We start from the raw sequence: 21,802 nt of genomic DNA on the forward strand, positions 1-21,802 counted from the left end.
GGTGGTGACAGAGGTTGCCCAGTGAAGCTGTGGTTGCCCATCCCTGGAAGTGTTCAAGGCCAGATTGGATGGAGTTTGGAGCAATCTGGTCTAGTGGAAGTTGTCCCTGCCCATGGGTTGGAATAGGGTTGGAAATAGAGGATCTTTAAGGTCCTTTACTGCCCCAGTCATTCTAGGATTCCTACTACTACTACATTCTAGGATTCTATGACTCTATGATTTTATGATTCTATATGCTGCAGTTCTGTGCAGGGGTTTTCCCAGGATGCCTTAGGGGACCACTTCCAATCTATGTGGAGGTTTTGCACCTCCAGCCTCCAGGAATGACCAAGCACATGAGTTAAAATGTAGGCTCAGCCTTTGAACAAGGAGAAAGTGAATGTAACCCAATGCACTGCTGAATATTCTCACTAATAAGCAGTTCCAGACAGCAACTGTCCTGTGAGAGTGGTGTCCCTTTGCTTTCTGATGGAGACCATACATCTATCCCCTTCCTGGGCAGGGCAGGATGGCTAAGGACACACCCTGCACACACAGCATTTTGCTGGAGAGACAATCTGGGGATACAACTGCATGGGTGTCATGACAGAGGCTTTCTTATCTCTTTGCAAGCTCTATTTTCCACATTTTTATATGATTTTGATAGATTTGCTCAGGTGGTGGTATCTGATTGAAGTTTCAAACCTACATAAACTGACATACAGACAGAAGGGCTTTATACTGACACAGATTTATTATATGAACACAGACCCACTCCCAGCAGGGACAGCTGTATCACTATCAGACACTTTCATGTCAGAGCAACTGAAATTACAGTCTTGGCTTGTGCTGCTTTAGTTGTCCTTGTGTTGATGAGATTTTCTCTAGGAGTCCCTGGAAATTTTCACTTTAATGTGAAGTACCCTGCCTAGTGTTGTTTCCTTATGGAAGATGCTTTTTATGGGTGCAAATTGAAAGAGGGGAAATTTAGGTTAGATATTAGGAAGAAATTCTTTACTGTGAGGGTGGTGAAACAATGGAACAGGTTGTCCAGGGAGGTTGTGGATGTCTCAACCCTGGCAGTGCTCAAGACCAGGGTTGGATAAGGCCTTGGGCAACCAGTGGAAGGTGTCCCTGCCCATGGAAGGGGGTTTGGGAATAGATAATGTTTAAAGTCCCTTCCAACCCTTAACATTCTATGATTCTATGACATTTTCATCTAACCATTGTCCCTGGGTTAACAATCTGGAACCTCAAGGCTTCCTTGTAGATTCACAAAACTCAGGACCAACCCAGCCTTGACATATCCAATGATGTAACTAAGAATTGACTTGACCTTCTGATTTACCAGCAACAAATTCTTATTTGCATTTGAGGAAAAATGGAAATTTTTAGTGACACTGAAACTGTTCAGTTTTCCACCAGAGGGCACTCCTATATTTTCAATGAAGGCAAATTTCTGAACAAGACTGAGCAGTTTTTAGTAGCTTGGTGAGTGTGTTGCAATTCCAGCTGCGACATGGCAAGGGGAAAAATGCAGGAGCAGAATCACCTGGTCACACATCTGCCAGCACTGGGCATCAGTGGGCAGCCTCCTATGACAGCTGATGGGGCACAGCAAGGCTTCAGTATTGCATGTGTGGCAGGCTGATGCATGTGAAATAAATAATCAGTTCATATGCACAGTGTCTGATGTGGTCAGGATATGATCCAGACTAATGCAGGATTCAAGGGATATGGGTCTTCCTCCTGAGGAGGAAAAAGGCCTCCTGTCTCACCAGTGTTGGTACCAGATTTCAGCATTTTCTAGGAAATACAGTATCCCTTGCACTGTCCTGTGATTTTACCTTTGTTCATGAAAATACACATTGCTATAAAAGTTCAACCACTTCCACAGTTGATGCAGCTTGGGTTGATTGTGTAGTTTTGATACTCAATAATTTATATCAATATACAATAAAAAAACAACTATCTGCAGTCAAATCTGTGGAAACTGAAGTATCTGTCAGTTTAGCTGGACTTTGTCCCTGTCAGGGGCATGTATTATATGTATATAATATATATATGTATATAAATCCTTACTATATATTATAGGGCTTTTTTGACCCTATTTTAGCTTTTATTTGGTTTTAGAATGATATTTCAGTAGTTAAGGTAAACACTTGGAGGAAGAAAATCCAGGCAGTTTGTATATTAATGACAGAAGAGAAAACATAGTTTTTTTCGGGAAAAAAAAAAGCCAAGACTTTTCGATGAAAAATGCTTTAGAAAATTAGAAGTTTGTTTTATTAGGCACACAAAATTAAATCACATTTCTTAAGACTCTGTCAAGGCTGAATTGCTTCCTAGGAATTTATTAAAGTTAGATTAATTCTTTAGTTACTGGAAGATTTTGCAAAGGCAGCTTAGAGGATATGAGATCTTCTGGTAATTTGATCAAAATATATATGAACAGAGTCAGCAGAGATTGGAATTATGGCAAACCAAACAATTTACATGTTCTGGCACCATGTCAAAAGTGACAGATTCTCACAGCAAGTTGTAAACTGAACAGGTGAATACCTTACCCTTCTTCTAAAGTCAGTGAGAAGGAACAGCCTGAAACCAGACTGTCACACTCAACTCTGCTCCAATGAAACATCCCTGTTAACCTGCATTCAGGTGAGACAACACAAGGGAGAGCCAGGCTTAGCTAACACAGGGGTGACCATGTGCCCTTTTTTCAGTCCTTTCTTCTCAGTTGTATTTTTCCTGTGGACACCTTTGGCACATTTTTTTCTGTCACAGATTTTTTTCCCAGCTGGTTATAGCTCTGCAAGAGATGCTTACAGAATCACTGCTCTTCACTGGCCCTACAGATGTCACACAGCGGTGACCTGCTGGTCTAGCCAGAATCAGAGAAAATAACAGAGAAAAGCCAGGCAGCTTTTAGTTACAAATGCTCTTTGTAATAAGGTCTTCAAAGTCCCTTCCAACCCAAGCCATTCTATGATTCTACAGAGATGATTTGTTTGGCTGCATGGTTCTGTGGTGACACCTCTCCCTCTTGCCTCAGTCACTATCTGATTTGACCAAACTCATCATCTGTAATATAATTTAAGGGAGATCAAGAATTTGGGGTCTCCTATGAACGTGTGATGTTGTAGATGATCTCTGTGCTTTCAGGATTTGAAAAGGGGAAAATAACTAGTTCATCTGTTGGGATTAGTCACTTCACTTCTCTGGAGTGTTTTACAACTACTTGTCTTAATGTGCTTCTTAAACTTCTTCTCTTGACCAAGTGCAGAAAATCTCTCAGTGTTTAACCACCTGCCAGAATCTCCACTGTTCAATTTCTGGCTTTTCAACCACCACCCTTTTGCTCTGCACATCCCTCACCTCCCAGCTCCACCCCAGCCAAGCCTGTTGTCATTAAAATTAACCTCACTATAGATACAGCTCACTCGGATTTGCAGATGATGAGGAAGACTTGTCCCTGCAAGAGCATGATCTGGACTGCTGGAGTGGGATTCGTCTCAGCCAGCTCTAGAAACCAGGGTTCTACTTCAGAGACATTCTCCTTCTGCTGCCTTTGGACATAATGGAGGCACTTCAGGTCTGCATTTCACCTCCTCTTCTTACAGCAGGTGCCTGAGACAGGCTGGACAAGCAGATAAAGTAAATGACTGCTTGGACATCACCAAGAATTTTAAAAAAAAGTATCACATAGGTCAAACCATTCACTATTCTATATCTCTTTCAGGGTTAGGTTGAGGAAGATAATTGTTTTGAGAACAGAAGTAAGGGAGAGCTGCAAGAACATGAATGCTATGTCTATAGTACTACGTGTCTAGGATAACTTTTGGGTATCAAGGCCAGCTGGTTTGGGTCTGGACACTCTACCTCTTGAACCATGTCTTCCAAGCTGCTGATAATGAAGGGCCTTTGGCATTATTAACCTTTCAACCATGGCAAGGCTTTTTTGGAAGGTCATGATGGTTGGTCTAAGCCAAACTAATGTCAAGGACTAAGATTATAAAGGTACAGAAAACCATGTCAGTGCTCAAGCCTATGTTCTGTCTCTCTGTAATGTGTCAGTACAAACGGACATGGAAAAAAGAATGGTTGGAAACATTTCAGAGGAAAAGCTAGAAAATAAAGGCCTAAAGCTAAGAAGAGATTCAGGTCATGCCATGGAGACAGCATTTACTCTTCCTACTGTAGAAATCAATTAGTGATGGACAACAGTGTGTATGTATCGAGTAAAATACATGGGGAATGTGTTTTAGTCTACAATGGGCACATGTGAGGTAGACCCATGTGAGTGAGTTCATGTTTATGTGAAACAAAACTGCAAGGTCATCAGGAGGAAAACCTACTCCCAATGGATTCATCTTCTCATCAGTGTGTTACCTTTGGAGCCTGCTTGATGGTGTCTCTGTATGGTCTCTAGGAATGATCAAATTGTGCTGTTTCCTCTGTGAGAATCAATGCAAAATTATACCTCTTCACTTCTTCAGCTGCTTAGCTGCTCATAACTACATCATTCCCATTATGTGTGAACACACAGTGATGTGTACACACATCACCCACTCCTGCCCTAGATCCCAGGGCTATTTTTAGTGTGCATTTGCTGGCATGCTTCCCAGTTGCACAGTCACAACACACAACACATCTCATGAGGAGGGACAACACTACACACACCACATGTATTCCATATATATGGAATATTCAGGTATGCTGCACAACTGCTATTTTGTCTTTCAAACCTGCCTGCTGCTTCCCCAGAACTGAGCTCATGCACTCACTCACCCACATGGTGTCCTTAATGTGACACACCTGCTAGAAGCAGCAGCATGGAAAAAATTTGCTTTTCATGAAGAAAAATACATCTCACAGAATCACATAATAATAGGATCAACTAGGTTGGAAAAGACCTCTGAGATTATCAAGTCCAACCTATGACTCAACACCACCATGTCAACCAGACTGTGGCACAAAGTGCCACATCCAATGTTTTCTTAAACACCTCCAGGGATGGTGAATCCACCACCTCCTGGGGCAGCCCATTCCAATGTCTGATCACTCTCCCTGTAAAGAATTCCTTTCTAATGTCCAATATAAATCTCCCCTGGAACAGATTAAGACCGTGCCCTCTTGTCCTACTGCTGGTTGCCTGGGAGAAGAGACCGACCCCCACCTGACTATTGACTCCTTTGTCACAGAGTCATAGAATGGTTGGAAGGGACATTTAAAGATCATCTAGTTTCAGCCTCCCTAAAATAGACAGAGACACTGACAGATGACAAAGCTTTTATGGCTGCTGTGGTTTAGCCCTAAGAGGGAGCTGAGCCCCACAGCTGCAGAGCTGTGGATGGGGGAGAGAAACAGAAGGGCAAAAGTGCAAAAGCTCTTGGGTTGAGGTAAAGACACTTTAACAGGTGAAACAAAAGCTGCACACATGTACAAAGCAAAATATGGAGTTCATTCACTATTTCCCGTGGGCAGGCAGGTGTTCAGCCATCCCGAGGAAAGCAGGGATCCATCCCATGTAATGGTGACTTGGAAAGACAAATACCATTACTCCAGAAGTCCCTCCCCTCCTCCTTCTTTCCCACAGCTTTTGTAGCTGAGCATGATGTTATATGTTACAGAATATCCCTTTGGTCAGTTGGGATCAGCTCTTCCATCTGCGTCCCCTTTCGGTTTCTTCTGCACCCACAGGTCCCTCACTTGTGGGGCAGCGTGAGAGGCAGAGAAAACCTTGGCTCTGTGTAAGCCCTGCTCAGCAGTGGCTAAAACACCACTGTGTAATCAACACTGATTTGGTCACAAATCCAAAACATTAAAAGTTACCATGAAGAAAATTAATTCTAGTCCAGTCAAAGTCAATATAGTGGCAAACAGTTTCACTGACTACAAAGATGAAGACCCATAGAAATTGCTTTTAGGAGTCTGAAATTATCCCCTCATTTTTCTGTAGATCCTACAGTGCAGTACCAGCCCTGTGTGTAGATGTTTGCCAACCCAGACTATGACATAATGCCTCTGTTTGAGAATAAATGAGTTTCCTATGAATTGTTCTACAAATTTGCCAATTTCTCTCCCTTATCCTCTTTAAAGGCTGTCAGTAGGACTAAACTGTGTGTAGATGGCTAGAGTAATTCAAGATGGGCATGGACAGATAGGACAAGGGGAAATGGCTTTAAGCTGAAGGAGGGTAGATTTACGTTAGAAATTGGGAAGAAATTCTTCCCTGTGAGGGTGGTGAGGTACTAGCACAGGTTGCCCAGAGAAGCTGTGGCTACCCTATCCCTAGAAGTGTTCAAGGCCAAGTTGGAAGGGTCTTTGAGTGACCTGTTCTAGTGGAAGGTATCCTTATCCATGGCAGAGGGTTGGAACTAGGTGATCTTTAACATCCCTTTCAACCCAAACCATTCCATGATTCTATGATTCTATGGATCCTACCTCCTATACTAATTTTCCTGATGTTTTAATGGGTAAACTTTGTTTTGGTTTACTCAGGAGCTGTGTGGTCCCTCTTGGCCAACCAATGTTCAACCTGTATAATCTTGTTTTATATTAACTGGTAATGTGTGGACTGGCTGGCAACTATGGCTCATTAGGCAAGGGGTCAGCCTAAATGGCCTTGTTATTTGGTGTTATCTCCTTAAATGCAGCAGAAGCTAACATGTGTATTGTGTATCTCCTCCTGGCAGGATGGGCCTCCTGCTGCCACCCACTGACGGCAGAGTGGGTTGGATGCTGCAGTTCACAAAGTGAACAAAGACAGTTGGGGCTCAGGGGAGATGCTTAGTGCAGAAGATGAGATCAGGCTCAGACACTGAGCTGCTTGGGGCAATGTATTATTAAATGCTATCTACAGATACGCTACTTCTGTAGGAGCTGATTAATGACATCCTGCTTTATTATTCCTTATCTTTTATCTTCACCTTGTTTCACAGATGTAGCTGGCAGTACACGGCACTAACCATGGACCCGTGGCACTCATTAGATGGTGGCTGCTCCTCACAAGTGCCATCAGGCATGCAATTCCTGCTCCTGATTCTGCTAACGATGCTGGTTAACACATTGCTGTGTTGCTGTTCAAGCCACCTAGACAACATGGTCTTGTCAGTCTGGAATGAGCTTGTCTTTTACTTATCATTTTCTTTGACACCATCCTCTGTAAGCTGAGAGATAAATACATAACAGACTCTGCAATGTATTCCCCTGGCACTAAATTCTTAGCAGTAACACTGTAAAGGGGTTTCAACTAACGAGTGCATCGTTTGACCTGTTTTCTATTTTGTTCGAGTGTTGCAGCTGAAGATCTTAAGGCATATTTAAACTAGAAACATATTCTTGTTTAGCCATTCCTCATACCTCAGGAATGGCTCTGTCTCTGAGAGAATGTGGAAATTTAATTCCAACATCTTAGGGCAGGTACAGGGTACAGGCAAGTCAAGCACATCCAGTTGCTCAAGGTCCTGTTCTTAGGGTATCAAGGGTTTCACCTCGAAAGGTGAAATGAAGCAGGAACAGGATGCGAGAGGAGGAGTGTATGGTCTGATGTGGGGATCCCAGTGACCATAGGGACCTATTAGGGACAAGGCATGCTGCCTTGCAATTATGAAGAATATATTACAATGGTTTTTAAGTCTTTTACCAGCACTGTCTTATTGCAACATGACCCTCTGATACCACAGTCAGTCACTGAACTGTCCTCACGCCCTAGAAACATCAGTAGCCGGACCACACATAAAGCAGTGGTCATAGACACATGGCACAGGATTGTGTCCAGATAGTTCTGGAATATCTCCAGTGAGGAAAACTCCACAACCTCTCTGGACAGTCTGTTCTAGTGCTCAGTCCCTGCACAGCAAAGAAGTTCTTCCTCCTGTTCAGGTGGAATTTCCTGGGCATCAGTTCCTGCCCGTAGCATTTTGTCCCATTGCTGAGCACCCCCGAGCAGAGCCTGGTCCATTCTCTGCCCCCTCCCTGCAGACCCTGACAGACATGGATGAGGTCCCCTCTCAGCCTCCTCTTGAGGCTGAACAGCCCCAGCTCCCTCAGCCTTTCCTCATCAGAGATGCTCCAGTCCCTTCCTCATCTTTGTCACCCTCCACTGGACCTGCTCCAGGAGCTCCATGTCTCTCTTGTCCTGAAGAGCCCAGAACTGGCCACGGCACTGCAGATGTGCCTCACCAGGGCTGAGCAGAGGGCAGGATCACCTTCCTAGACCTACTGACAGTGCTCTTCCTAATGCACCCCAGGATACCGTTGGCTTTCTTGGCCCCCCAGGGCACACTGCTGGCTCACAGAGAAGCTTATTATCCACCAGGACCCCCAGGTCCTTCTCTGCAGAGCTGCTTTCCACCAGGTCAGCCCCCAGAAGAAGGTTATGGACATCACATGGGAGCTGTGCAATTAGCTCTGGCTGTGGGTACTGTCCATCTGTGCAGCTATTCCCTGCAGTGCCAGAGGTCTCCGTCTCCACCCTCTGCACAGGAGGATCACGGATGTGTGTGTTCAACAGCATGTATGTGCTAGGTCTTATTACTTTCATTTGAGCCATATTTCCCTAGTTTGGAAATTACTTTTGTGGCTTTGTCAAACATGCTACCAGAGCCAAAACAGCATCCACTCATCTGAGTGACTCACTGAAGAGAGTTTGTTTTGGCAAGATCAGTTTGTGAAGGATCCATGCTGATATTTTATGCTCCACTGATTACAAAATGACAGGTAAAAAATTTGCTCCATTATCTCCCTGGAGAACTAAATTAGGCTTATTGACCTTTATTCCCTGGGTCCTCAGGGGTGAGATGTATGAGGATTGATTTTTACCTCATTACACTACTTCTTTGCTCTTACGAGTGACTGAAAAATCAGTTCTTATAGTATGAGTTACAGTGGAAGGGAATAGAAATCACTGCAAGAAAGACATTGAGGGGTTGGAGTGAGTCCAGAGAAGGGCAGTGAAGCTGGGGAAGGGTCTGGAACACAAATCTGATGAGAAGCAGCTGAGGGAGCTGGGAGGGCTCAACCTGGAGAAAAGGACAACCTTATTGCTCTCTACAACTCCCTGAAAGGAGGTTGTAGCCAGGTAGGGGTCAAGTTCTTCTCCCAGGTAACAAGAAGAAATGTCCTCAAGTTGTACCAGGGCAGGTTTAAATTGTACATTAGTAAAAACTTCTTCACAGAAAGGGTTGTCAAGCACTGGAACAGGTTGTTCAGGGAAGTGGTGGAATCACTACTCCTGGAAGTGTTAAAAAAATGTGTAACTGTGGTGCTTAGGGATATGGTTAACTGGTGGATCTGGCTGTGTTAGGTAAATGATTGGACTCAATGATCTTAGAGGTCTTTTCCAACTGTAATGATTCTATGATTCTGTCATTTCTTTCTTCATAGTAAAGGACTCTCTTAGGAATGAGGGTAATGGTTCTGCCTATTTCCTTAATGGTAACAACATTTGCAATATTTGTTGCAATATCCTCATTCTTACTTGGACCTGTGTTAATTATTTAAGGGTGCAGTCAGTCATGTTCCAGCACTCACACCTATGCCCTGGTATTTCCTAATTTACTAGTAGACACGTCCCCAGCTGGTAGGGCAGGATGTCATGGAGGGGAAAAGTGGTGGAGACGAATGAGGAAAAAAAAACAGCTGAAACATCAAGCACTTTGAGTTGTGAAATTGGGCTTTTTACTTAATAATCATTTTCACACTAGAAGAAATGCCACTGAAATGAATGAGTCGGAAATGTGTGCTGAAATTATTCCATGCCAAAGGCTCTGGGACTTGAAATCTTCAAGCAGCTTTCTTACTAAAAAAGGACTGCAATGTGAAACCATTGGAAGGTGAGACTAAAATAATATTTATTCCCACTGTTGACTGCACAGAAGAACATCTTGCCACCCGAAGGTCACAGAGTGGGGATTCCATGTTATTTATTCTAATTGTTACTTCTTTCTGAAAGAGTCTGATGGAAGGTTGTTCACCTGACTTCTGTTTTTGCCAAAGAAATCTTCAGTTTCTCACATGACCTGTTTGTGCTTATGCTGTTAAAGATTTAGGCTCCCTTCAAGACCTAATGCTCATAAAGTTGGTGGAAGTTTAGTGAACTTTGTTTCATGGTAATAAGAAAGAATGAAAATTACGATGAATTAGTCAGTGAAGAATGAGTAATTTAATAACTGATACAGCAAAACAAGATACTACAAAAATAATTTTGGAAGGCAACTCTACTTGCTAGTAAAAACAAAGTTTCCAAACACAGGGGCCTTTCCCCCTTGACTGCCTGTTAATGTGAATAAAGCCCTTTTCTCAGACAGTCCTTTTCCATTAGAAGGCAGGTTCAGGTACCTGTATTTATGCTAAGTGCAATCTTATACTATAAGAGAAACATGTTTCAAACAATCTTGTTTATTTTCTGGTACTGTTAACAGTACATTAATTTAAAATGTCCATCAAGTTAAACCAGTTGCATGACCAAGCACCCTCCATCTATGCTGAGAAGATATGAAACATATGAAACCACATAACTTTAAACAATGCTCATTAGGCAGTTTTTTTGGAAAAGAAAGATGAAAAAACCTAAAAATTAAATATATCTAGCAATCAAATGACAAATTTCAATTGAGATCTTTATGTTCTAGACCATTACACAAATAGAATATATACATCCTCCAACAGCTTTTTCTTATGGGAGTCACTGGACTGAAGTTGGTCCTTCTGCGTGTGTGGGAGAGGCTGGATGGGAGCAGTTTTTGTGAAAGAAGTCACTAAGGGGATGGATGTCCAGGAAGGGAAAAGCTGAGCCTGTTACTTTATTTCAGTTTTGCATTGGCAGGAACCAGGGTGATGAACTTGACAAAGCTCTGGGTACTTCCAGGAGACTTTGCCAAGGGAGTTGGAAAAAAACATCTTCAAACTTTCAAGACTTGGCTGAAAATTAATTGAAACACAAAATTAATAATGAGTGGGAAATGAAGACCTGCAGTGTTTCTTTTCAAAATAATTTTTCTGAAAAAATAATTTTTTCATTATTTTCTCTGTAATTTTTTCCTTGTTGTTGTGATTTACTCCACAGCAGCATCGAAACGAACACATCCAACATTCTTAGTTTCCTCAAGGAGATTTCTCACTGGACCAGCAAGGTGTTTTGAAGCTTTCTTCCTTTATGCTACAGGCCATGGTGAGAATTTGGTTAATTCCATAACAGAAGACTGAACCTTGCACTGTGATGCTCAGCCCATATATTTTGATTTTCTATTAGAATTCTAAAAACTCAGGTCTGTTACTTGCCCTCATCAAGTGTGTTGCTACTGCCATCTGATCAGACACTGTTGTTCAGAGGAGAAAGAAGAAGAAAAGGTAAAGAAGCTGCCTTCTTCCCTGGCATTTCCTAGATGCAAGGATGGGAATTGTCTCTCTGGGGCATGGAAAAGCACATGTATTGCTGCTGAAAATCTGGAGCTCACACGTCTGTGCTATTGTTGGTATAAATATATCTTTGACCTCACTTGCAGACCACGACTGTTCTTATGATGGAAAGTGTTCATGAGAGTTTCCACATGAAGACTCAGACATTGCCATCTTTAATGAAGGGATTTGGGACGTTGGTGTACACCAACCACTGTCTAACGTTTGCCCACCCTTATCACAGACTCCTGCTTTTTTGGATTCATTCCACAGTTCATCTCACCCTGATAAAGCACCAACATGGTAAAACGTGATTCTGTAATAGTGCTTTTGGCCCTGTATTTAACCAAATAATTCCGAAAATATTCAATTTGTATAAATTAATTTTTTTTTTTTTTTAAAGCATCAACTTTACCCGGGGCACAATTGAAATACTTAGAACTTACTGCACAATCCATCCTCACAAGCATTAGGGCAATCCCCACAGGGCTCTCCTTCCTTGTAGGGTGTCTTCATGGAACTTAGTAAATTCCCCCTGAAAAACCAATGTTATCAACATAAGCTATGAAGACATTATACAATATCTGAGAAGAAAATTTAGTTATAAAGGTGTTTATGTATACTAATTTACACTCACTCTTTGGTTATATGTCAATTTTTATATATGTGCTGGGTTTATCTGGAAAGGTTTTGGCAGTGGGTAGAGAGGGCGAAGGGGAGAGAATTTGCAGGACTGGCTTTTGTGAGAAGACACCAGAAGCTGCCCCTGTTTCAGAGAGAGCCATTGCTGGCCAGATCCAGGTTGGACCTGCTGCTGCTCAAGTCTGAGCCCACCAGTGACAGCAGAGCCTCTGTGATAACACATTTAGGGAAGGGTAAAAACTACTGTGCAGAAGAAAGGAGTGAGACTCTGAGAGAAATAACTCTGCAGACACCCAGGTCAGTGAAGGAAGAGGGGCAGGAGGTGCTCCAGGTGCTGGAGCTGAAATTCCCCTGCAGCCCGTGGCGCAGCCCATGGTGAGGTAGCTGTGCCCCTGCAGCTCCACAGGGGACCAGGGATCCACCTGCAGCCCGTGGAGCATCCCACACTGGAGCAGGAGGATGCCTGAAGGAGGCTGTGATCCTGTGGGAAGGCCCTGCTGGAGCAGGTTCCTGGCAGGACTTGTGACCCTGTGGGGGACCCATGCTGCAGCAGTCCATTCCTGGAGGACTTCACCCCATGGAAGGAACCATGGAGCAGTTTCTGAAGAACTGCAGCCTGTGAGAAGGACCCACACTGAAGTTCATGGGGGGACTGTCTCCCACAAGATGGATCCCCCACTAGTGAAGGGGAAGAGCATGAGGAGGAAGGAGCTGCAGAGGCAGTGTATGAAGAACTGACCAGAGTCCCCATTCCCATCCCACTGTGCTGCTGAGGGGCAGGAGGTGGAAAAAATCAGGAGTGAATTTGAGCTTGGGAAGAAGGGAGGAGTAAGTGGGAGGTGTTTTTAGGTTTGGGTTTGTTTCTTTTTATCCTGTTCTGATTTGATTGGTAATAAATTAATTTCCCAAAGCCAAGTCAGTTTTTTCCATGATGGTGATGAGTGATCTCCTCTGCCCTTATCTTGACTCATGAACTTTTTGTTGTATTTTTAATTCCCCTGTCCTGTTGAGGAGAAGAATCATAGAGGGTTAGACTACTGATGGTCTGTCAAGGTCAACCCACCACAACATATTACACTGTGAATGTGGAAATGAATTTAGGCAGCATATGAAATAATCACCCTACCTTAAAATTCCCACTAAAGTCTATTTGATACTAATTATAGACTTCACTGTACTGTACATATTGATCTGCCTTTCTGAACTGAGATTTCAAGTCGAATGTTGAAAACAATTTTTTTTCTGATTTACTCCTATGAAAATTAGGATTTTTAGGCAAATGCAATTTAATTTGAAAATGGATGTTGCTTTTATGTGTTTTATGCTTTTACTTGTTCGACAACTCTCTTGATGAGTATCTTTCTGTCTTTTCATATTCCTAATACACTCTTCAAATATTCCTAATACACTCTTCAAACCTCTTCCTCAGCTATAAGTGATGTGCTCTATTACAAATGTCACCATTTCCCAACTAATTTTGACAATGCAATAAGAAGTTCCAAAATCAGAATCAATACTTACATGGGGCAGTACTGGCAGACATAAAAGTATTTGAATCTGCTGTTGCTACAGGAAGCGAGACCACATGCAATTTTATAGGAACTGTGCCAAACCATCTGTAGGTATAAGAATAAAAATCATAGAAGGATGAAAAATACATATTTGAAAATCATTTAAATACAATATGCATTACAGAAATGTTTGCAATGAAGTCACTTATTTGCCCTTTATACTAAAACATGAGTCCCGCCTTGCTGAAAACCTCCTTTTATCCCTATTCAACCAAAGAATATTGAGGATATAATGATAATTAATCACACATATATATAAAATCTCTGAGTTAAAATGTCTCCATTACGTATATTTTCATTCAATGAAAAATGCTAATGTAGGAATCATTATGTGAAATTTTGTATCCTGTGTTTTGTGCAGGTGAACAAAAGGTAGTTATGATAAGCTGTTGACCAACTGGAAAGTCTCTGAGTCAACAGAACTTTGTAGACTGCAACAAACCTATTTATATTTTGTTGCTGATACTTTAATAACCTTGTTTTTCTAGTGTCTGGACAATTTTCAGATGTTAAACAAGCAAGTTGCTTCCTCCTCAAGTCTTGAAATACCATTATCTTTACTCTTTATTCCATAAGACACTTAGCCTATTATTTTCATTTTAATTCTGTTAGTTTGAAAGTTTCCATCTTGTTTTGTCAGAATAACCCTTTAGTTCTCTATTGCACTTATTTCCTTTAAAAATGAAAGGGTACCAGTTGCTTATCTAACATGTACATATTTATTTATTCAGCCTGAAATATATATATATATAAATGCATCTACCTGAGTGTAATGGCCAATCATAGCATCTTTTGTTTTTGCTCCAGTTCCATATTTGAAATCTTTCTCCTCATCGTACCAAGTCTGAAGAACATCTGACCATGAGACTGGGGCGGTTGACATGAAGAGATTTTCACCACATAGTACATCTGAAAAGAGAAAGATCCTGAGAAAGGCATAAAGGATACACATGCAGGGAAAAAAACCCAAAAAAACCCCAACAAAAGGTGGGATGGTTTTCACAGAAATTCTCATCCCAGATGGAGCAGCAGGATGTTGTTTTTTTCCAGTTCTGTGACATCATTCTTTGTTAATACACAGGTTGTCACTTGACCAGTTTGCAGCATGACCAGCCTGTCTGTCTGGTAGTTTGGTTGTTGACAGACCTTCTGCATGACTGCAGATACACCTGCACATGTGCAGCACAGGTTCATGACTAATTTTGTTATTTGGAAGTTACCAACCCCATCATTATTCAGGTCACAGCCCAGTAATCTTGGGAAAATCCCAATAATCCAAAGTTAATTGCTGGTACACAAGAAAGTGTCCACACTGTCTTGAGCTACTGTTTTTATTTAGGTCCAAACTTACTGCATTAGTTCTCATCTGGGATTCACCTTAACAAAAACCAGACAATTTAGGTTTTAGGCAAAAAGTATGGACAGGACTGTCCATATCTTAAATGTGACCTAGAGAGAAGTCAGTGAGCACCACACTGGGCACTGACTATTGTTAACATAGTATGGCTGTAACTTCAATATCCAAGGACTGAAGTGTTAATCTGAACCTCAAAGACTGCAAGTTGCCTGGGGATTTATCATGTCTTAGAAACTATGCTTAGCATCACCAACCAATTTTGGATCTTCACCCCTTGCCCCTTTCTTTCCAGATATTTTGAGCCAGCACATGCAAACTTGTTCCTGCCCTAAATTTGGTTTAGATTCTCTTCTTTCTGATGGGTATTTTGGGAGAATATGCTTTATCTCTATCATCTACTGTAGAAAGTGGGATATTCCTATGTAAAACTGATGCAACTGGGATGAGAATGAGATTGAACTTTTCTCACTTGCTGGACAGATTTATATTGAGAAATTTCCCTTTGTCCCCAAAAAAATCTAAATGTTGTATGAATTGTATCTCAAAAAACCCAACAAACAAAATCAAAACTGGTCACGTCAACAACATATGTGACATTATTCAGTCACACTTGTGCTTCACTTACCTGTTCTCCTCAGATTAGGAGGACTGTGACTTAAAGTACATTGATTGGCCCATTTTTGGGCATTCTCTGCAGCCCGAGGACACCATTCCTTAATGAAAGAATAAAATACCAGTCATTCAGACACATGCCAATGAATAGCCCCTCATAAGGGAACAACATTTGGAGATTACATTTCAAAGCAGAAAAAGTAAAATATAAAATCCTTTTCATCCCCCTTTTTGGGGGGAAGGGATGGGTAGGCAAAAAGTTACTATGCACCCAGGGAATAGAAACTGTGGAGACTGATGAAGAATGTATCAGAAAGAAATTAATAATGCCATGGGTCCTTCTTCTCTTTTTCATTTTCCTCCAAAAGAAAGAGACATTATTTTTCATACAACACAAAATTTTTCAGAGGTTTTTTTCATCTGTCCAGCTTTATGTTTCTCTTGGTGCTGGCCATGCTCCATCCTTGGGAAAGGTCTGGAGAATGAATTTGTGGCTAAACAAAATAATGTAAACTGCATACAGTCTTGTGCCTCTCATAGAGTCCATTACTCATTAAAAACAGATTTACAGCACACAACTTACCATCTTCATCATGTTGCTGGCAGTTGGTTTTACTCCTCTCCTGAGGGCATTATGTCTGTCAACAATCAGCTTTTGCTGATCTGCTCTGCTGGTTGACAGAGCATCGACACCTTCAGCCTCCTGAAAGGGAAGAACACGTTATATTTCTGTTTTATTTGAATGTAACTAAATCCTGTATCCTTTCTAAGAAATATTAAAATATCAAAATAATTGTATTGATCAATTCTATTGATCAAAGAGATGATCCTTGGATGAGGAGAAGGAAGTTTGATGATGATGGAGGAAGTTCTGTGATTACTGTTTTATCTCCTAAGTATCTCTAGGAGAACTTCCATGTGGAGCAGCATGACAGTGGTTCCATGGCATGGAGCTTAACAATAACAACATTGATTCCTGTATTGTATCTTCCAACCCTCTGTGGAGGACTGAGGTATTCTGGAATGCCTCTTGTGCCTGTAGATTCTTAAATTTAGGCAACAAAATCAGGCTTATTACTATTATTATAATTTCCTACATGAGGATGTGAGGAAACAGGATCTAAAAATCAGCTGAAGACATGAATGTGGTTATAATGTAGTTCCCCTCTTCTGTATCTTATACCATGTCTATCTTTTTTTTTTTTAATTGAGTGAAACTGTTGTTTAATCACAGGATCATCACAGACCTCTTGTGGTACTTCACCAGCTCGTCCCACTGAGTAGAAAATGAATGCCTATACTTTCATGCCATAGATGTTTTTACAATTCTGCCATAACTGATAGCATTTCTCAAACTTTTCATGTGTTCTCTAATTAAAAAAGAGCTATGTGAAGAACTCAGTCTCTTCTGTACATTAATTCTCAACTAGTCGTCTAGACCACAGCTTGGAGAGCAGAAATTGAAGAGTTAGAGGGAAAAATAATAAAAAAAAAAGTAATCAGGGCTTCAGTCATAATGATTCTGAAGCAGAAGTAGCAAACTACAGACTTCAGTCTAAGTATGGGTTGGGAGGAACCACTATGTGTGTGCATTCAGTATCTTAATTTAGCTGTTTTAAGGAAATCAGGGACACATGATGAGAGGATGGATGTTTGAGCAAAGGGAGAGGCACGTAGCTCAGGACCCGTAGGATGAGGAAGGAATTAGGTAAGTGCTGTCTGTAAACCTGTGGGAAACTAATGGGAAGAGGGCTGTATCTTTGGGAGAACCTGATTCCTGGATCTGTGTATGGAAACTTCTGGAAAATATAGTTCTCTCTGATCCAATTCGTAAGTAACAGTGAATCTTTAGATGGTTTATTGTGCAAGTGTGCATCCAGTTGACTGCTTCAAATGGAATCAGACTTCAAAGATAAAAGTTTTCCAGATCCTAGATATCTAATCAGACTCTTTATGCATGGGATTGGTGTGTACAGGAAAAGCCATATTCAGTCAGAACACAAGTGCCTCAGGGCTCACCCAAATTTTCTGAGTACAAAGTGTGGATCCTACCTGTGCAGTGGAAGGAGGCAGTACAGCTGTGAAACACAGGAACACCACTGGCAGAATCATCTCTGAAAAGGGAGAATGAGGATTTGATTTATTTTTTATATAGCTTTCATTTATTTCTCTGATACTTAATGCATCTTTTTCCAGTGTATTTCCTGACTTTTGCCCAAGTAGCAATGTAATGTGTTTTTTTCTTAGTTTCCTCCTCTTCTCCTCCCATTTTACAAGTAAAATAATAAAATTAATTCCCCCTCATTTCCAAATTTCTATGAATGAATTGCTTTGTATATCTCATACTTCCTACTGGCATCCTGGCTGAATATCTCCACCTGAATTCAGAGGTGTTTGCACTTCCCTTTCTGTAAGAAGCCTTATGCCCATTGCCAAACTGGAATGGGATAGGATGCTACTTTTAGCTTGTTTCTATGTCTAGGTTAGCCTGAAAATTTCCCTACTCCTATTTGCCTGTTTTGACTGGAGTGCATTGTTTGAAATGGGAATTAGACACTGATCCTTGTGCAGATCCAGGAGTCGGGATTCAAACCCTGAAACTCAATGAGCAGCATTGTGAAGCCTTGCATGTGAGCTGGGGCAGAACTGGCTGGGCCAGAAATGGACCAGGGAAAGACCTGTTTCAGAAAGCTTTATTTGTTTTTGTCTAAGACAACTCTTGATTATACTACAGGTAGTGCAGAATGTCAACAGAAACCAGAGCCTTCTCTAACCTTGTGATTCTTGGGGATGTGCTTTGCAAGTCCAGGAGTTGGACTTTGATGACCCTTGTGAGTCCCTTTCAACTCAGGATATTCTACATATATATGCTTCTAACTGAAGAGGCATCCACCAGAATCTGGACTCCAAGTCTCCACTTGCTTTGGAGGCTCAAAGCACCACATCACCCCACTCCAGTGACCCAGGAGGTCACTGCAAAGTTCAGGTATCTGCAATCAGTCATATAAGTTACATTTAGCTTGATTCTGTTACGTTGGACAGGCAAGTAGGTGATGAGAGTGGAATTTACTTATTTTGGTATTTTTCCCAACCTCCCACCCAAGGGAATTTATGGGCATGTTACCACAGAGATATATTATTAGCTTAACTTATTTGGTTTTGAGGGGCTGTTGGTTTTGTTTTTAAGTTATTCTTGGGGGAAGGTCAATTGGGTTTGCTGATCTTTTCATGTTCAGCAAAGCCCCTTTCCCTTGAGGTAACCAGTTTATATAAAACACAAGGTGCCCTGGAGAACACTATTTATATTTGTGGAGAACATGTGGAAAAGAAAAACTACCCTTTTCCAACCGGTACAGCAAGGTCCCTGCTCCTCACCAGTTTCATTACCTGGCACTGGAGGTGACCCACAGTTCCCAACCTGTAGGCAGAGATACTGCTCCAGCTCTGCTGAACAACAAAGCCCTTTGAAGTGGACTGTGACTATGGGCAGCTGCAGCTCAGAGGCTAAAAAACTGGACAGATTGGTCACATCTGTTCTATTAAACTCTCACAGCCTTCAAGATAAAGTGACTTATTCCAAACACCTGTACTTGAGAAAAAATCTGGTTGATCCAGGGGAAAACATGCTGATATTTAACAGTATAAGTAATTGATTTCCTGTTCTTGGTACTGCTTTATGTCACTTGCTTTGAGCTGTGCCATCACCTGTGTCTCCTTTAAATGCTTTAGGATAACAGAATTTTTTTCTTATTAAATTTTCGAACACTTATTTCCCAGAGCCATTCCAAAACTTTGCAATGTATCTGATCTAGGTGTTTAGCAACAAAAGATTATACTCCCAATATCATGAAAAAATTATTCTTTTCACCTAATTTCTAACTAGAAATTAAGTAGAGCTGGAGGTTATTTTTAGCTGTACTCAAGTTACAAGCAAAAATATGTCCTTTGAGTGCAAAATATGATGATATGCAAATACAAATAATCCTTTTTGCATGTAAGACACATTTTAAAGGAAAAATAACTCTGCTGAAATTCTGAAGCTTTCTATTTAGTAAAGCTAACTCAGAGACATAGGCAAACTATTCATTCACTGTAATATTTTCTATGAATTAACTTACAATTAAATATAATTGGTAATTTAATACATGATACAAGTTTCAAAATGCCATTGGAATGCTTTTTAAGACCCAGTGGGTTTCCCACTCTAAGATATTAACATACTTTTGGCAATCCCACTGATTTCAACCAAATGCTTACAGTTTATGAGATGTAAATTTAATTGCTCTGCATTAATTTCCAGGCATTGGTCCTAAAATCAGTCTCTCTCTCCCCCTCCCCTGTTCCCCCTCAATCAAACATAAATCAGGACATGTGCCAAGTCTTACTGACTTTCCTGCAAATCCATCTGTATACCAGGATCTGCCACTGAAAGATGGTGCTTTAGCATCCCTAGTTTGTATCAATTTGGCAAACTTGTGTGAATATGTTTTTTTCATCTCTCCTTCTAAAAAAAAAAAGTGTATCCTAAATTATTCATTGAATTGAATATCCATTACAAAAGAACATCCCTATTTTTTTTTTATTATCCTTGAAGAAGACCTGGAGTATAGTCTCTGGCATTCCACTTGTACAGCATTGTGCACAAAGTCTTACTTAGTAGCCACCTTGCACAAGAGGAGTAAATTAAACAAGGTGGTAATTTCGTCACTCTGAAAATAGGTGATGATGGTATCATATACCAATAAAATACACTGAGCTCAATGTATATCCCATTCAATATGTTTGACGGTCTCTCTGTCCCTTTCTCTATGTGCATATAATCTGCCAAGATGCTCTTTCTTGCACACAGGTGTCTTTTCATCTGTCATTTCTGATTGTTCATCAATTTTCTTCCCCTTTTTTCCCCAGCTTTTGTTATAAGGTTACCTATGTAATTCTTATTTTTCGCTAAATAAAATACTCTTTCTGAGACTACCCTAAGTTGTTCAAGAAGCCTTCTGACAACAGGTTGTATTTTAATACATGAAAAAAATTACAGTACTCAAAGCCAACAAATCAATGTAAATCCTACCTTTTGTTTCCAAGAAGATCAGAAATTTCCTCTGTCTTTCTTCAGGTAGTTATGGCAGTGACCAGACTTCTTCCCTGGAGGGTGATTTATAGCTCTTCTGTTTCCTGATAGGACAAGGTGACTCAACGTCACAGGTATTACAAAATTCAAGTACTGACCAGAGAGAACAATGTATTTTTCCAGTGCAAATTCACCCAAAAATGAGGCTGTATACTTTTGTTCCATTTTAATTTCCTCTTCTTTTACTGGAAGAGATGGAATACTCTGAAATGAGTTTTGGGTGTATTACTCCTTATATGTGAAATTTGCAGTCAAAGGGAATGTGGTACAAAGCTCTCTGCTAATGATTGACATGTCCAGTTATAGCAGCACTTGATCCTAATCTCCAGCAATGCCAATAACCTCAGGTGGCTACTGAGGTGTCTCCGGACTGACATTGTTCTAACCAAGATGGAATCTTGCCTGTTGATTTTTCCGTGGGGATTTAAAAAGTCTTGGGCCAAGTTCCTGTTCAAGCTGTGGCTTCTTTACATCCATCCTATAGTGTAAAAGTCAAAAAAGGAGACAAGGATATTTCTGTAGTTTATACTTTCACCCAATATTGGATAAAGATTAAAAGATTACTGTGTGCACTAACATTAAAACACATATTTGTTTTGGCATTTCCGGGTACATGTGGTGAGAAACATTGCCATGGGTGGAAACATTACCAGGTCAGAAGGGATTTGTGTGCACATTGACTGTCCACATTCAGTCACAAGTAATTGCTAACCAGATCAGTTGTCACTGCCTGCTTTTATATCAAATATTGTTATTTTTCTATTTAAATTCAGATCTTCCCTCTTTGCAGCCATACAACTCCTACCCTAGTCCCTTGTGAATATTTCAGAACAGGCCTTTGCTTTTCAGCACCTGGGAAACCTAGAAACATCTGCCAGATGAAATGGGAAAGGTGTGATTTGTTGGTTTGTAATTACAGAGAAAGGAACACTCTATCAGCAAGTTTGGGGTTGACACCAAATTGCAGGGAGCAGTCTGTATGCTGGATAACAAGGCTGTCGCTCGGATGAATCTCAAAAACCTGAAGAAGTGATTTGATGAAAAAACTCTGAAAATAAACAATGGGGAGAGACCAAGTGTCTAGGGAGCAGCTATAGTAAAAACCGA

At 41.0% G+C, this 21,802-nt stretch overlaps 1 protein-coding gene and 1 long non-coding RNA gene across 2 annotated transcripts; one reads left to right on the top strand and one right to left on the bottom strand.

Annotated features, from left to right (window-relative positions):
• The first annotated feature begins 236 nt into the window (after positions 1-236).
• On the top strand, positions 237-7,182 carry LOC116785127. Its single transcript, XR_004356392.1, has 3 exons — positions 237-347; positions 3,412-3,574; positions 6,924-7,182. It is a non-coding gene; the product is annotated as an uncharacterized LOC116785127 (long non-coding RNA).
• A 2,942-nt stretch (positions 7,183-10,124) lies between these two features.
• LOC116785126 (cysteine-rich venom protein kaouthin-2-like) lies at positions 10,125-20,712 on the bottom strand. Its single transcript, XM_032684366.1, has 8 exons — positions 20,636-20,712; positions 17,617-17,678; positions 16,148-16,267; positions 15,578-15,665; positions 14,359-14,504; positions 13,546-13,640; positions 11,829-11,917; positions 10,125-10,905 (listed from the first exon to the last, which is right to left on the bottom strand). Exons 2-8 carry the CDS (start codon positions 17,674-17,676, stop codon positions 10,895-10,897), a joined length of 609 nt encoding a protein of 202 aa, XP_032540257.1. The 5' UTR covers positions 17,677-17,678; positions 20,636-20,712; the 3' UTR covers positions 10,125-10,894.
• Between the last annotated feature and the right edge of the window lie 1,090 nt (positions 20,713-21,802).

This window comes from Chiroxiphia lanceolata, chromosome 3 (genome assembly GCF_009829145.1).
Source record: "Chiroxiphia lanceolata isolate bChiLan1 chromosome 3, bChiLan1.pri, whole genome shotgun sequence".
Classification (NCBI taxonomy): Eukaryota; Metazoa; Chordata; class Aves; order Passeriformes; family Pipridae; genus Chiroxiphia; species Chiroxiphia lanceolata.